This window comes from Stegodyphus dumicola, chromosome 11, assembly GCF_044657685.1.
Source record: "Stegodyphus dumicola isolate Sdum_Otavi_A_Nest chromosome 11, ASM4465768v1".
Classification (NCBI taxonomy): domain Eukaryota; kingdom Metazoa; phylum Arthropoda; class Arachnida; order Araneae; family Eresidae; genus Stegodyphus; species Stegodyphus dumicola.
This window is the reverse complement of record NC_140778.1, coordinates 69939430-69952767: the sequence shown is the minus strand read 5'-3', so window position 1 is coordinate 69952767 and position 13338 is coordinate 69939430. Positions and strand designations below refer to the sequence as shown.

Sequence of the window (13338 nt, the reverse complement as noted above, 5' to 3'; positions counted from 1 at the left end):
TTTTGTAATGTTCAGTGTAAAATGCATAATGCAGTAACATTTTCTCTTCCAAATTATAGCTATCTTTCACACACAGCTCATTTTAAACGCTGGTTCTTCAAATTTAAAACACTAATTTCTATGTTGTCAATTGCATCTCCGCGCTCAGTGGCATCATTGCTACGTCATCACTCCTCACTGCCTGTTTCAGGGGGAAACGCTCTATGAGCTAGCCCTTCTCTTTAGTCCTGGCAGTTGGACTTAAGGCTCCTATATACCAGGCTGAATCATCAGGCATTCGCGATCCCAAGTGGGAGATTTAATGGCGGCTGTGTAGTTACGGTGCAACAATTTTTTGTGTTTTTTTGTGTAAAATGGGCGGATGTGCAGCTATTAATTGTTCAAATCATTCACGGAAAGGTCATACATTGGTAAAATTTCCTAAAAATGAAGAAAGAAGAAAAATATGGGTAAATAATTGCCGAAGAGACAATTGGAAACCTGGTCCAGGCGCTGAACTTTGCTTAGTAAGTATAATGTTAATTACGCCTTCATTTAGAGTTTATATCTTCTCTGATGTTTATAATGTGCAAGTAAAGTGAAATTCTTGTGTACAATAACCTGAGTATCTGCTAATTTCTGTAATAATAGCTATAATTAAATTAGTCTAGGGTTAATGTACCCGTCGCCAAACATCGCCAATGTGGATGTTTTGAATGTGGAAAAGAAATTTCTCTTCTAATATAAAGCGCAGATTTTGTTTTCCTGTGCTAATTGTGGAATTTATACTAATGTAACATGAAAATCATTAGCATATTGAAATTTATTAAAAAATAAATAATAATTTGGAAAGTCAAGATAAAATCTGAATGTTTGCTAAAGATATATGTAACATTATACTATAGTTGCAATATCGTTGGAATGATATATAATTTTTTTCTTTATTTTATAATCACTGTTGTTAAAAAGTTAGATGAGTTGCTTATGCACGGTGCCCACTACTGTTTCTTGGTTAAAATAACTTCCAGAATTTTGACATTGACATCTGAAGTCAATAGAATAAATTGAATAGTATGAGACAAAATATATATAATCTGACTTCAATAATTGCAAGTACCATATATTTATAATCACAGTATTATACAATTTGGCAATTTTAAAAAGATAATAAGAGTAAAGATTTAGAAATGAATGCAGAACATTCAAATAAGCACAGAAAACTTGTGAAACTGCATGTGTACTTTTCAAAAATAATTGTAGTGTTTTTAATGCATGTGTAGTGTTTTTAATGCATGTGTAGTGTTTAATGCATGCATAACAATCAAATAAATCTGCCTGTAATGATGAATTTCAAAGGCCAAGCCAAAATTCTTTCATGAATTTGATACTTCTAAAGAATGTGATCTCCTCAAATTAAATCCTCATGACACTGATAAACAGTTATTACTGATCTGTGTTACAAAACAGATTTTTATACATGATAAATAATATTTTCTGAAGCGTTATTTTGTGTTGTCATCTCTAAATAAAAAATTGCCTACAAATTCAGAAAGCTACTGAACTACGTTCTAGAGTTTTTAATAACTTTAATTGGATATGTCTGTGCCAATGTAATTTAAAAAATAGTCGTTTAAACTGGCCTTGATGCTTTTTAAAATGCATGTTGGCACTGTGCTCCGAAATTAGGGCTATGTTTTGAATGATTAGAGAATTAAAAATTAAATATTTCAGTTAGAGCAATAAACATTACTACAATTATAACAAGAATCATAGTCTGCTCTAATTATAAATGTATTTATCGGCCTAGTATCTTAAAAGTTGGGTGTAGTGAACTCTTATTTTCTTATCTATTGTAAGAGCACTATAGCAAGAAATATAAAGTTTTATTTTAGTTGTTTTTAATGTTATAGCAAAACACTACTTCATTTAATTTTTGGATAATGTTCTAAAGAACACCTTAAATTATAGGCAAAAAATAAATATTGGATAATTGTTGGTTGTGAAACTCTCAAAAGAATTATTTTCCGAGGGGTTTACATTTTTCTTACCAGGCAGGTTGACACAAGATGCGCTGGAAAATGCCTTTTCACAGATTAGACGAAAGTCGGGTGCAAAGCCTACTGCTTTGCAAGCCAAGAGAGCACTGAAATTAGTGTGCCTATCACAGTTCATTTCGGATATCAATAATCCAAATTATTGTTCTGAAAGTGACCACAGCCTCTTTGATGCTTCTGAATTAGAGGTTGCTATCAGAAAGGAGGTCTTGCATCCTATCTCCAATTCTGTAGTGCCATCTACCTCTTCTGCAGTGGCAGTGAAATGTCGCTTGCCCCCAGCTGTGGAAGAAAATGATATACATTACATCGCAGGAGCCATATATAATAAGTTGTTGAAAAAAAAAAGCATATGTGAAAATTGTAAAACAGCTATGACCATTTCAGAGGACATGCTGGAACCTGACATACCCGAGCATCGCACAATTCTTACAAAACACAGCAATAAAGGTGGACTGAAGGTCATCTCTTCAGGAATGTATCGAATATGTAGGGAAGCTGAACGAGAATTTCAAAAATGTAAAGATGTACTCCTTCGTTTACAATCAGCCATCACAAAAGAATTAGTTGAAAGAATAATTGATAAATGTACACATGTGGCCATGCCAGAATGCTGTAATCTTAAGAAAGTAATTATTGATAATTTTTTTATTACTAGATGCAAAGGCCTTACACAGCATCTTATCAACAAAAGAGCCCATAACGTTTCATATTCATCAGCATCGGCCAATAAGAAACAAAAAGTAAAATAATTTTAGAAGGTATGTATGTTTTATATTAAATAATTTATGTGTTTTATGTAATATGTATTACTTTTTCCTAGGCTACAAGTATATAAATTTCTGTGTTTGATGTTATATATGTTACTTTCTGCTAGGCTATGAGTATATTATTATGGTATTATTTTCTTGTTTCTAATATATAGAAATATAGCATATTTTCCAGTATAAAATTTCAGTTAAGTTTTACTTAAAAGTATGGGAAAGCAGATTTGTTTCATGCATGATCTTTATAATACTGGTATGAAATAAATGAATTTTAATCTGTAAACAATTTTTTGTTAATATTGAAATGTGTTTCTTTGGATACATTTTTAGGCACTTGTGGATCATGTCAGACTACATGCAATAGAGAAAAGTTGTCCATGTGCATAAATTTTCCCATTGTGTTACTTCATTTTATCTAAATTTCAAGGATAATTCTTTTCATTTTTATATGGCATGTTATCAGTATAAAGGCTAGTGAAAATAAATTGGTATGTGTATCTGTTTTTGAAGTGTAATGCTTAAATAAAAAGATGGTGTGTGTTTCTTCATTTAAACAAAATTTCAAGGATAGTATTTTTCAGCATTGTACTGTTTGTTATTTCTCAATGTAAAGGGTAACAAGGGGAAAAAAACTGGTATGGTACATCTGTTTTTTAAGCATGATAATTTTATTTATTTCTTTAGTGATGCATATATAGAGAGAGAAGGTATTTGGTCCAACTGAAGTTATAATAAATCTAATTTTACTAGATCTCTTTCTCCCGTCAGGTGTAGAAAATTTTCAAATGCAGAAAGTTTGTTTGCAGAATTAATTCATTTCTGATAAACTTATTATCATTAATTTTTTATATAACATGTTATTAAGTTACACATTTGACTACTGTGTAATAAACTTGTATTTAGGGCAAAAAATTAACTATTTTGCAGCTGGTGACTAATATCATATGCTTCTAAGAATATTACTTTTAACTTTTTTCATAATTTTTGTATTTCAGGAACATGAAACTGTTATTTTGATATACTTAAATAATAAAAGTGTGTATCTGAATCAATTAATGGATACAAATATTTTACAGTTATTTTTAGAAGATATTTGCCATATCGCTTCTAATAATTCATAAAGTATGTTAAAATATAGGTAAATAATTTGGTGCAGAATTCAAATTTAGGGTTTGAAATATAGTGAATCATGAGACTAAATGATTTTTATTGTCATGATTTGCCTGGGCTTAAGAATGTACTTTTCGCCCGGTGGAAATTGTCATCAAACTGTCCTGAACAGGCTTTTTGTTGATAATAACTTCCAGGCTTATCAGTACCTCCATTTGAGTGGAGGGTATACAAATATAGTACCCAATTTAAATTACATTGTGATTATAATAATATTGTGGTATTAAATAAGTGATTATAATTACAATTTAGATAATTGCATTGTAATTATATTACATTGTATCTGTGAACTCTTAATTTCATTACTTTATGCAATTATGTTGTAAGTGCATAATCTAATTGCAATAATATAATCTATTCACAATTACAAAATAATTATAAATGCAGTTACATCTTAAATAGAGGCCATTTTAATACTTTTAAATTTTTGCAAGATAACTTCCCATTAAGGTTCATTTGGAGGAAACTATGCAAATACTAAAAAAGAAATTATGCTAAATTTACATATTTTGTACAGTAGTTTCTTGTTATAATGCTGTTCAATATATCTTCAATACTTTTGTAAATTTAACGACATTCATTGCAATCACTGTGGTGCTTTAAAAAGAAGTTTCTTAGTTATGCTTTCTAATAAGAATGTGTTAAAAATTAAGTATTATGTATAATAACTAGCAATTAAAAAACCTTGACTGCATGAAAATGCTGTTGCTGTGTAAAATAGAAAATAAGCTTATGAAAGATAGAAATAAGCTATTTTATGACTATTAGAAATTTTGAATATTAGAAAATAAGCTATTTTATGCTTTGAAATGAATTACGTGGGATTAAGTCGTCCTTTTACAATTTAAGAATGTGGTTAACACACATTCTTAAATTGGACAGGTTTTATCTAAATTATTAGTATAAAATATATAAACTAGGAATTATTTTGTAACATAACTCAAATTACAAAATTCATTCTATATACGTTCAAATTTATTATCTTTTATGGAATAACTGTTTTTTAATTTAGGTAAAAATTGGATTTTTAGAAGTATTACAAATACAATGCAACACAAAGGTGATCTGATTGGAGAGGAAGGACTTTTTATTACGGTTTCTAGTTCGTATTTATATTACATTTGGTGAAAATCATCCAAAACACAGAATGCTGTACTTTCTTCTTCCATATATGTTATGAAATATTTCACACATTTAAAAGAAAGTGTTTCTTCAGAGTCTTGCACAATTATTTCCATATACCTCAGACTAAAATGACAACATATTCTTAAGTTATTTTTTTAGTATGAATTTAGTGTTTTTATGGAAATTTTTGTTAAAATGTCATTAAGATAAATTTATTTGCACACTCTACGCTTTAACTATTTCCCCATTTGACACTATTGAAAGTTTTTATTCATATCTTATTTATTTTAGTCTGCTAACAAAACTGAAACATCTAAAGAATAAGTTATTTTGAATATGTTTACAAAATATACGCGAAATTTTTATTTAAGTGAAAACGTCTATATACTATTCGAGAATTAATAAATTATCCGAAAAGTTTATGTGCGTTGAATGCCGCGCGTCTATAAAATAAATCTTTAAAAAAACAGCAGACATTCAGCCAGCGTGTGCGATAAACGCGCCAAAATTGGTAGCGCGGTCCCTCCCTCGCCAAGAGAGAAAAGTTAGTGATTCAGCCTGGTTTAGAGGAGCCTTAGTTGGACTATAGCTCCACCCGGGGGGGATATTTTCATTAGCGCAGTTGGAGTACACCCATCCGGTGCATACGGGATTTGGCTACTTTTGGCGGCTTTATGATGAGCAGTAAAAAGATGAGCAGTATATATTTCTAAAAAGTTATTATTATTTCTAATTCGTACAATAAATACTAAAAATATTAAATATGCTATAAACTAAATATCAGACTGAGGCTACAAGTGTCCCAGAACAAATATGTTTAGTGTAAGAACTTAGGTATGTTTAAGCCAGATATTTCTAGCAACTGCGAAATAAAACTGCCACTCTATAGGCAAATTTAAAGTTCCTCTGAATTCAGATTACTGTACATAACTATGAATATGATATGAAAGCACACATTGACTTATTTTATTGCACTACGATATGAAAGCACACATTGCAAGAAAGAAAGTACAAGAAAATGTTTATAGATTACTTGCAATCAATTCACATACAATAAATACTAAAAAGCTATAGAATAAACCATGTTTGAACATCGATGAGTACAGGGAAGCATAACAAAGCGAATGAAAACAGAAAATAAAGCATTAAATAAATATTTACAGGTACAAGACACTTATTTTTACATATATTTTCAATATTTTATTCAATTATGTGCTATTTCTAATTTAATACTCTTTGCTTGATAAGCAAACATAATATTTTCCGAATACGTATCCCGATCTACTGCTACGGATAATCCCTTAGCAGGGAGAAAGTATCATACGACATCGGATGACAACCATAACGTGGTCTACCATAATAAGCTGTTTCTTCCCGTTTCGGCGTTAAGGCTATTCTCCGAAACTTATCCCAAATTTGGGAGAACAGATGAATTTAGGGGAAGATCACCAAATTTAGAATGTTAATTTTGAGGTCTCCAATTATTTTTAAAAGCACCTATCGTATTTTGTTATATCTAACATATCCTCCCTTTCAAAGAAAGGAACCGGGTGGCAGAAAACCATTGCTGAATTAGTGACAGCAAAGCTGTGGGTTTACCTATGTCCTGTCATGATTCAGAATCTTCCTATACATAGCTTGTGTAGTAATTAAACAACTAATTTACAATTATTGCAAACACAATACAATTTCTAAATTAACTAATAAATTAGACAAATATAATTTTAAAAGCCTTAATTCCTTTAAAAAAGTGTCCAGTGTGGTTTTAAATATTGAATGAAATGTTTTTGAAACCTATTGATAACAAAAATTTTACCAGGTAAATATTCAAATTTTACTAAAAGTCATTCAATGTTCACATGTTTTTCATAAAGTAAGTGTTCACTAAAAATCTGTCAAATTTCTGTTGATGGACATATTTCCATTATACAGTCAAAAGTCGTTAATTCGGACACCCATAATTCGGAATGATCTATAATCCGGACCTCAAAACTAAAAACTTTCTGCGCATGCGCCGCGTTGACACATGCGAATAGGCGTTTACGCGTGCGCGTAAGACCTTTTACGACTGCGCATATGAGTGTGCGCAAGTGCAAAATACGTTTTCGAGTGCGCGTTTTATGTATAATGGACGTATAAGCTAAATAATTACCTATTTCAGTTAATGTTGATGATTGCGTTGTTCCTTAATTTTCGAATTGGATCTCGCTTATTATTTTTTGCAGACTGTAAGAGCAATTTTATAAAAGTAAGTTTAAACTTTCGATTATATCAAATAGAATTTCCGATATATATTTGTTAATATGTAAAGGATCTAAAGCGAAAGTATATTTTGAAATCCGAAATCTGTTTATCAATTTCACGCTGCTCGGCGGGAGGAACGCCGCGGCGTGCGCGTAATGAATTGGAAGTTGATCTGTCAGCACTATCCTTATCTTCAGGGCAGATGTTTTTATTTTATTTTGACTTTTAATTCCTTATCAAATGTAGTATTTTATCTCGATGTGCTCCGTCTTTGATATGATTTAAAACAAGTTCCTTGTCATTATAATTCACTTCCGATAGCGAAGAAAGTGACAGAGGTTATTGAAAACGAAAAAATTTCGATTGACAAATTAGTCAGTATTCTCGACACAGCAATTATAGGACTTGAACAGCGGAACTTTGTAACTGAACAAGAAATTATGTCTGTATAATAGAATTAAAGAGAAAGTATTATCACATGAAACGAAGCAAAACTTAAACAACTTATATTGAAAGAAATGTTTAATAAAGTAAACAAATAAATATTAAGCTTTTTCTTTTTGCAAATTTTGATACCCTTTAGATCATAATTGTTCTTTATTTCATAAATTACGGTTTCATACTTTTAATTTTAGAATTTCTGCATGCCATCTTACGAGATTTAAACTGATGATCTATAATCCGGAAAAATCGATAATGCGGAATCGCCGAAGTCCCGACGAGTCCGGATTAACGACTTTTGACTGTAGTTTATATTGAATTATGAACTTTCATATTTGGTAAAAAATAATTTTCAAGTTATTTTTATATTCAGTAAAATATAACTTCCATATTCAGTAAAAGTATAATTTTTCATATTTACTTAATCTCATATTTAATGAAACGAACTTGAAATATAATACTCAACTTTACAATTTATTAAATAATTTCTTCTTATTGAAGATACAAATACTTTATAAAACGAAAATTCAATATAAAAACATAATAATGTGATGTGACACTGCGTAATACAGTAACACTTTGACGATTCATTTGGCATGTCCTCTGCCACAAAATCAGCATACCATCTTGCTGATGGCTGGGGGTGCTTAAGTGCAATAGATAAAAAAACCCTTTTCCTTAAACAAGGTAACTGGTTTTTTAGTATTGTAAAATTGTCAAAGATTTTCTGTTTTCTTTCAAAAATATTTCATCTTATTTAATAATAATACAGCATTATACAAAATTAAAACTGAAATTTTAGACAAATAACTTGCATAATCAAGTTAGTCTTTTTAAATTTTGTAAAAGTCTAATTAAATAATACCCTGCAATAAGAAGAAAGAAAGAATTTTGTTTTAAAATCTGTGTGTGCAGTAGCACTTCTATGGCAAAAATTGATCAGAGGATCGTGACTGGTGGAAAAAAAAATAGAAAAACCCAAGTCAGTCTCATGGCCATAGTTGAATCTCCTAACAAAAAAGAAAAGATTTCAGGGGGATGGTAGAAGTATACCCAGGAAAACAGCAGGCATGTACTATCACCAGGCTTAATAGTTGCACTCATGAATTAATACTGATATGGATAAAATACACAGAAGTAGCATTTAGTGGAATGATATACATATATTTATGCTACTGTCTGTTTATGTTGTTATTTGCTAGCGAATGTACTGTAAAGAGCAGACATGAGTGATTTTTTAACAAGATATTTTATTACTTGAATGGAGAAAATAAGCATACGAAAATGTGTGTATGAAATCATATTTTGGCATTGTTTCCTGAGTAATGGTATTACAAAGTTTGCTTTCTAAAATCAATACATTTACATAATTATATTTATTCAATGCTTCATAATTGTTGAGCAGCAATGCCATTTTTGATCATAACTCATGATAGACATGTTTAAGAAATGACCCTTGGTATATATTTAATAAAGATCCTGATTTAATCATTATGATGCAGAACTTTACAGGTATTACAATATGTAAAAATGAATAAGCAATAGAAAAAAATTCTGCATACAGCAGTTTTCAGAACTTACCAAAAAAATTTTATTCTGCTCAAATTAAGCACATATATGAATTTCTCAAGTGATTTCCTTCAACTGTAAGACACATTGGCATAATATATGTGCTGTTCACTAAATTGTCAAGGACAAGTTCAAGGATTCTGTCTTTCTCATCTGTTAGGACAAATTTGATTTCTCATACTATCAGGTTCAATGTTTCTTCTAACCTTCTTCGGAAACATACAATGACCTGACTAGAACAGAGAGCTTACTAAAGCTATGTTCACTAATTGTAGTAAGTAGATAGGATACAGACGAAGGGTATACAAAACCCTTTATTTTTTTCTTTATATACAATGACTTCCGTACTTCGGAATACAATGACCCTCCACTCGGGGTCTAACTTAAAAGATATCAAAATAAAACTAAACTCTAATTTAACTTTAGAATAAGATTGGCCTTATAATAACAGGAAGCGTATGTAGCACAGAGACTGTGAACACTACAATACGTTTAATTTATCAAGAGGATTAAAACCTCTGGCCTGGAAGGCAAAGTAGCAACTGCGTAACTTCTAAGGTAAGCGGCCTGCTTCGAACTCACGGCTTCCTCTCTTCTGCTTGGCAAAAAGGCCACACTTAAATACTTGGCGTTCGCCAGACAACTTTGCATAAACTCCTTCACGCTTATAATTCTGGCCGGAAGTAGAAAATAAGAAGTGATAGTAAAGATTTAAAATAAAATAAACGTTAGTAAAACTTAAGATCCTTACATACTTCCCGCCAGAGTTAATTAGTTTGAAACTGAGGTCTAAAACGACCTTGTTGAAAACTTTTAGCTCTAGAAACTAACGCGAGGCCAACCTTTTACAATCATAACTTAGCTAGAAACTAAAAAATTTTAAAAGAAAGAAATTTGTTACAATTGCAGCTCCCGGAATATACAACAATCTTTTTTCTTTTTCATCTGTACTGCATCTAAACAGGAGCTTTATTCAATTCTGGTTCCTTCCAGAGATCTGGAAAGAAAACTAGTTTAATGAAATGTTACAGAATGATATTGCAAATAACATATAGAATATACTTTTTCTTAACATTCTTATTTCATTCATGACTATTTTAATTATCTCTCCCCGTGCTCTCTGACATGTGTTGTAAAAACACCAAACACGAATGTGTTTCTGTCTATGTGTTCAACACTTCCTCCTACAGTCAAAACACTAACGTGTTAAAATTCAACATACGAGACCTCTTAACACACCCTAATTTCAACTCTAGACCCTGAGGTACTATTCTGAAAGTGGCTAACTCTAAAGTGTAGCGTCAGAGAGCCTAACTACATCATTCAACCTTTAACACATATTCACCATGATTTAATCTTTACAGTCACACGAATAACAAATTTTTAACATTACTTTCATTTTTACCATATCACGGTATTTCTAAACATTCAAAATAACAGTTCACATGTATACAAGAACATATCAAGATGCCGTTAATTTTACACATTTGAAAACATACATTAGTAGTACATTGTTAACTTCTATTCTTTTCAAAGCAAGTGCCAATTCTTTCTACATTGAAATAATACTACATTTCAAAAAGTCTTTGAGACTAAAACTTCTTTCTTGTTAGAATGTTTTAAATAAAATTTATACAATAACTTTTTACAATATTTAAGTCTTTATACAACGCTATTATACATCAACTTTAGTTTTACGCGCGAGTAATTGAAAAACATAATAAGAAAATCGGTCACAACTCATTTCTCGCCCTTTTGGCGATAAAGGTAGACCTCGCATGAGGTAAAACTTCTTGAAATCTGCCACTTGCAGTAAGAATGAAAGATTAACTTAAGTTTGTAAAGTAACATAAAATTTTACTTATCTTTGTAATATTCAGACATCCTTTTCTGGGCCCAGTCTTTAAAGGTGCTGCAGACCGTAGCTTGGTTGATCCTCCTTCTTGTACGGGCTCGCCCTTCAGTGCTTTCCTCTGGAAGCTTCCGTTTTTCACCACTACGGCCACCCTTGAACATCTTCCTTTTGTGCTCTGCTTGTGGTCTTGGCCGTTTGAAGGCGGCTGGTCTTGGTGGAACCGGGAAACTTCTGTCGTGATCCTGCTTGGACCTCGTTGTTGGCCGTTCAAATTTTTCTTGTACTTTTTCCTCCGCCGCTGATGGCCCTTCCGCAGTTCGGCGACTTTTGCTGCGGAGAGTTCTGTCGGATGAGTCAATCTTCCGTTTCACAGCCGGGTTATAGTTGCCGTCCTTTCTCCCGGTCTTTTCCACATACGTCGTCCTTCTCCCTTCTTCATTCTGGGGGTGTTCGTGAACTCTGTTTTTTGGACGGTGGAACGGCTTCTTTTTCTTTTTACCTTCAGTTTTTCCGCGGCGCAATTTTCTTTTCACTTGCTTCTGTCTCTCATTGGCTTGCCCTTGTACCTGTCGTTTTCCCACCTCTGGAACTTGTACCTGCGGTGTCTGCCGTACCGGATCCTGCAAAAGATCTGAAAAGATTTGCATTTTATTACGGTCATAGAATGGTTTTATCTGGTCAATGTTTGCGGAACAGGTTTCACCATTTCTTGCCTTTAACACTACAACAGCGTGAGTTATTTTTTCTATAACATATGGTCCTTCAAAGCGTGGAAAAAATTTGGCAGTTTTATCTTCTGGTGCTGAAGAAAGTGAATGCTTAATTTTTAGTACTTCATCCCCTACTTTATAAGTTACTCCCCGTCGTTTCAAGTCATAATACAATTTTTGTTTTCTTTGTGCTACTTCCGTATTCTTTTTTGCTTCTTTTATTAGTTTTTCTATATCACCCATTTTAAATTCTGGGGCTCTTTGTTGCACATAAAATAGTTTATCTAACGGTGTTATAACCTTTCTGCCTAGAAATAACTCAGCAGGAGTTTTGCCCGTTGTATCATGTTTTGCGGTTCTAAGAGCGAAAGCAAATTCATTGACATAGTTATCCCAGCTTTTATGAAAATTTTTAACATAACTACGGATAATTTTCACTATATTTCTGTTGACCCGTTCCGCTATATTTGATTGCGGCCGATACGGGACCATTTTTAAATGACATATGCCCAGTTTTTGGCACATGTCTTCAAATATATTACTTACACATTGAGGACCATTATCCGATATAACTTTTAGGGGCGCCCCGTATTTTAAAATATATTTATTTAAAATAGAATCGGTAACTAATTTCGCGGAGGCTCGTTTTAAGGGAACAATTTCGGTCCATTTACTAAAATGATCAACTATAACAAGGAGATAGCGACTTTTGTTTAACTGACTTTTTGGGAAAGGGCCCAATAAATCGATGCCGATTATTTCATTTGGAAATTCGGATTTAATACTATTTAGAAACCCGGCCGGGCGGAAATTAATATAATTAACGGCTTGACATGTTGGGCAGGACTGGACATACGCCGTTGTTAACTTTTGCAGTTCAGGAAAGTAGACTGCCTCGCGTACGCGTTGGATAGTTTTTCGAATACCAGCATGAGAAGCTAAAGGGCTGTCATGGAGCTCTTGCAGGATATTTAATCTAAGACTAGCTGGGATAACAGGTCGAAATTCGTTGTTGGAATTCGTAGTTTTTGTATAAAATAATAGACCATCTATTAGTTCGTAATGGGCCGCCCTATTTCTTATCGCCACAATATCTTGGTGGCTAAAATTTTCAGGATCCTTCAAATACTCATAAATGCTTCCAAACTCAGGATCCTTACCCAGTTCGGTTATTACAGTTTCTCGGGAATTTATTGTACACGCTGTCAGCATTGCAACTTTTACGGTATTACCCTGTTCGTCTAATTTAATTCGTGATAGGGCATCTGCTACGATATTTTCCTTTCCGGGGGTATGCTTGATTACCAGATTATATTCTTGCAGCTTGAGTGCCCATCTTATTAAACTTGGGGATAAATTTTTCCCAGAGTACAATCTAGTTACCGCCGCATGATCAGAATATACTGTTATCGGCGCCTTTCCAA

General features: G+C 32.3%; 1 protein-coding gene across 2 annotated transcripts; it reads left to right on the top strand.

Moving 5' to 3' along the window:
• The first annotated feature begins 245 nt into the window (after positions 1 to 245).
• LOC146994075 (peroxynitrite isomerase THAP4-like) lies at positions 246 to 4053 on the top strand. 2 transcript variants are annotated; one of them, XR_015044002.1, is made up of 3 exons: positions 246 to 506; positions 2692 to 2794; positions 3131 to 4053. XR_015044002.1 is itself a non-coding variant. In XM_085826809.1 (2 exons), the coding sequence occupies exons 1-2, from the start codon at positions 354 to 356 to the stop codon at positions 2734 to 2736; spliced, it is 198 nt and encodes a 65-aa protein (XP_085682935.1). In that variant the 5' UTR covers positions 246 to 353; the 3' UTR covers positions 2737 to 4053. The 2 variants fall into 2 exon arrangements, 1 of the variants encoding a protein (XP_085682935.1); XM_085826809.1 differs by having other exon boundaries at positions 2692 to 4053.
• Positions 4054 to 13338: the final 9285 nt, after the last annotated feature.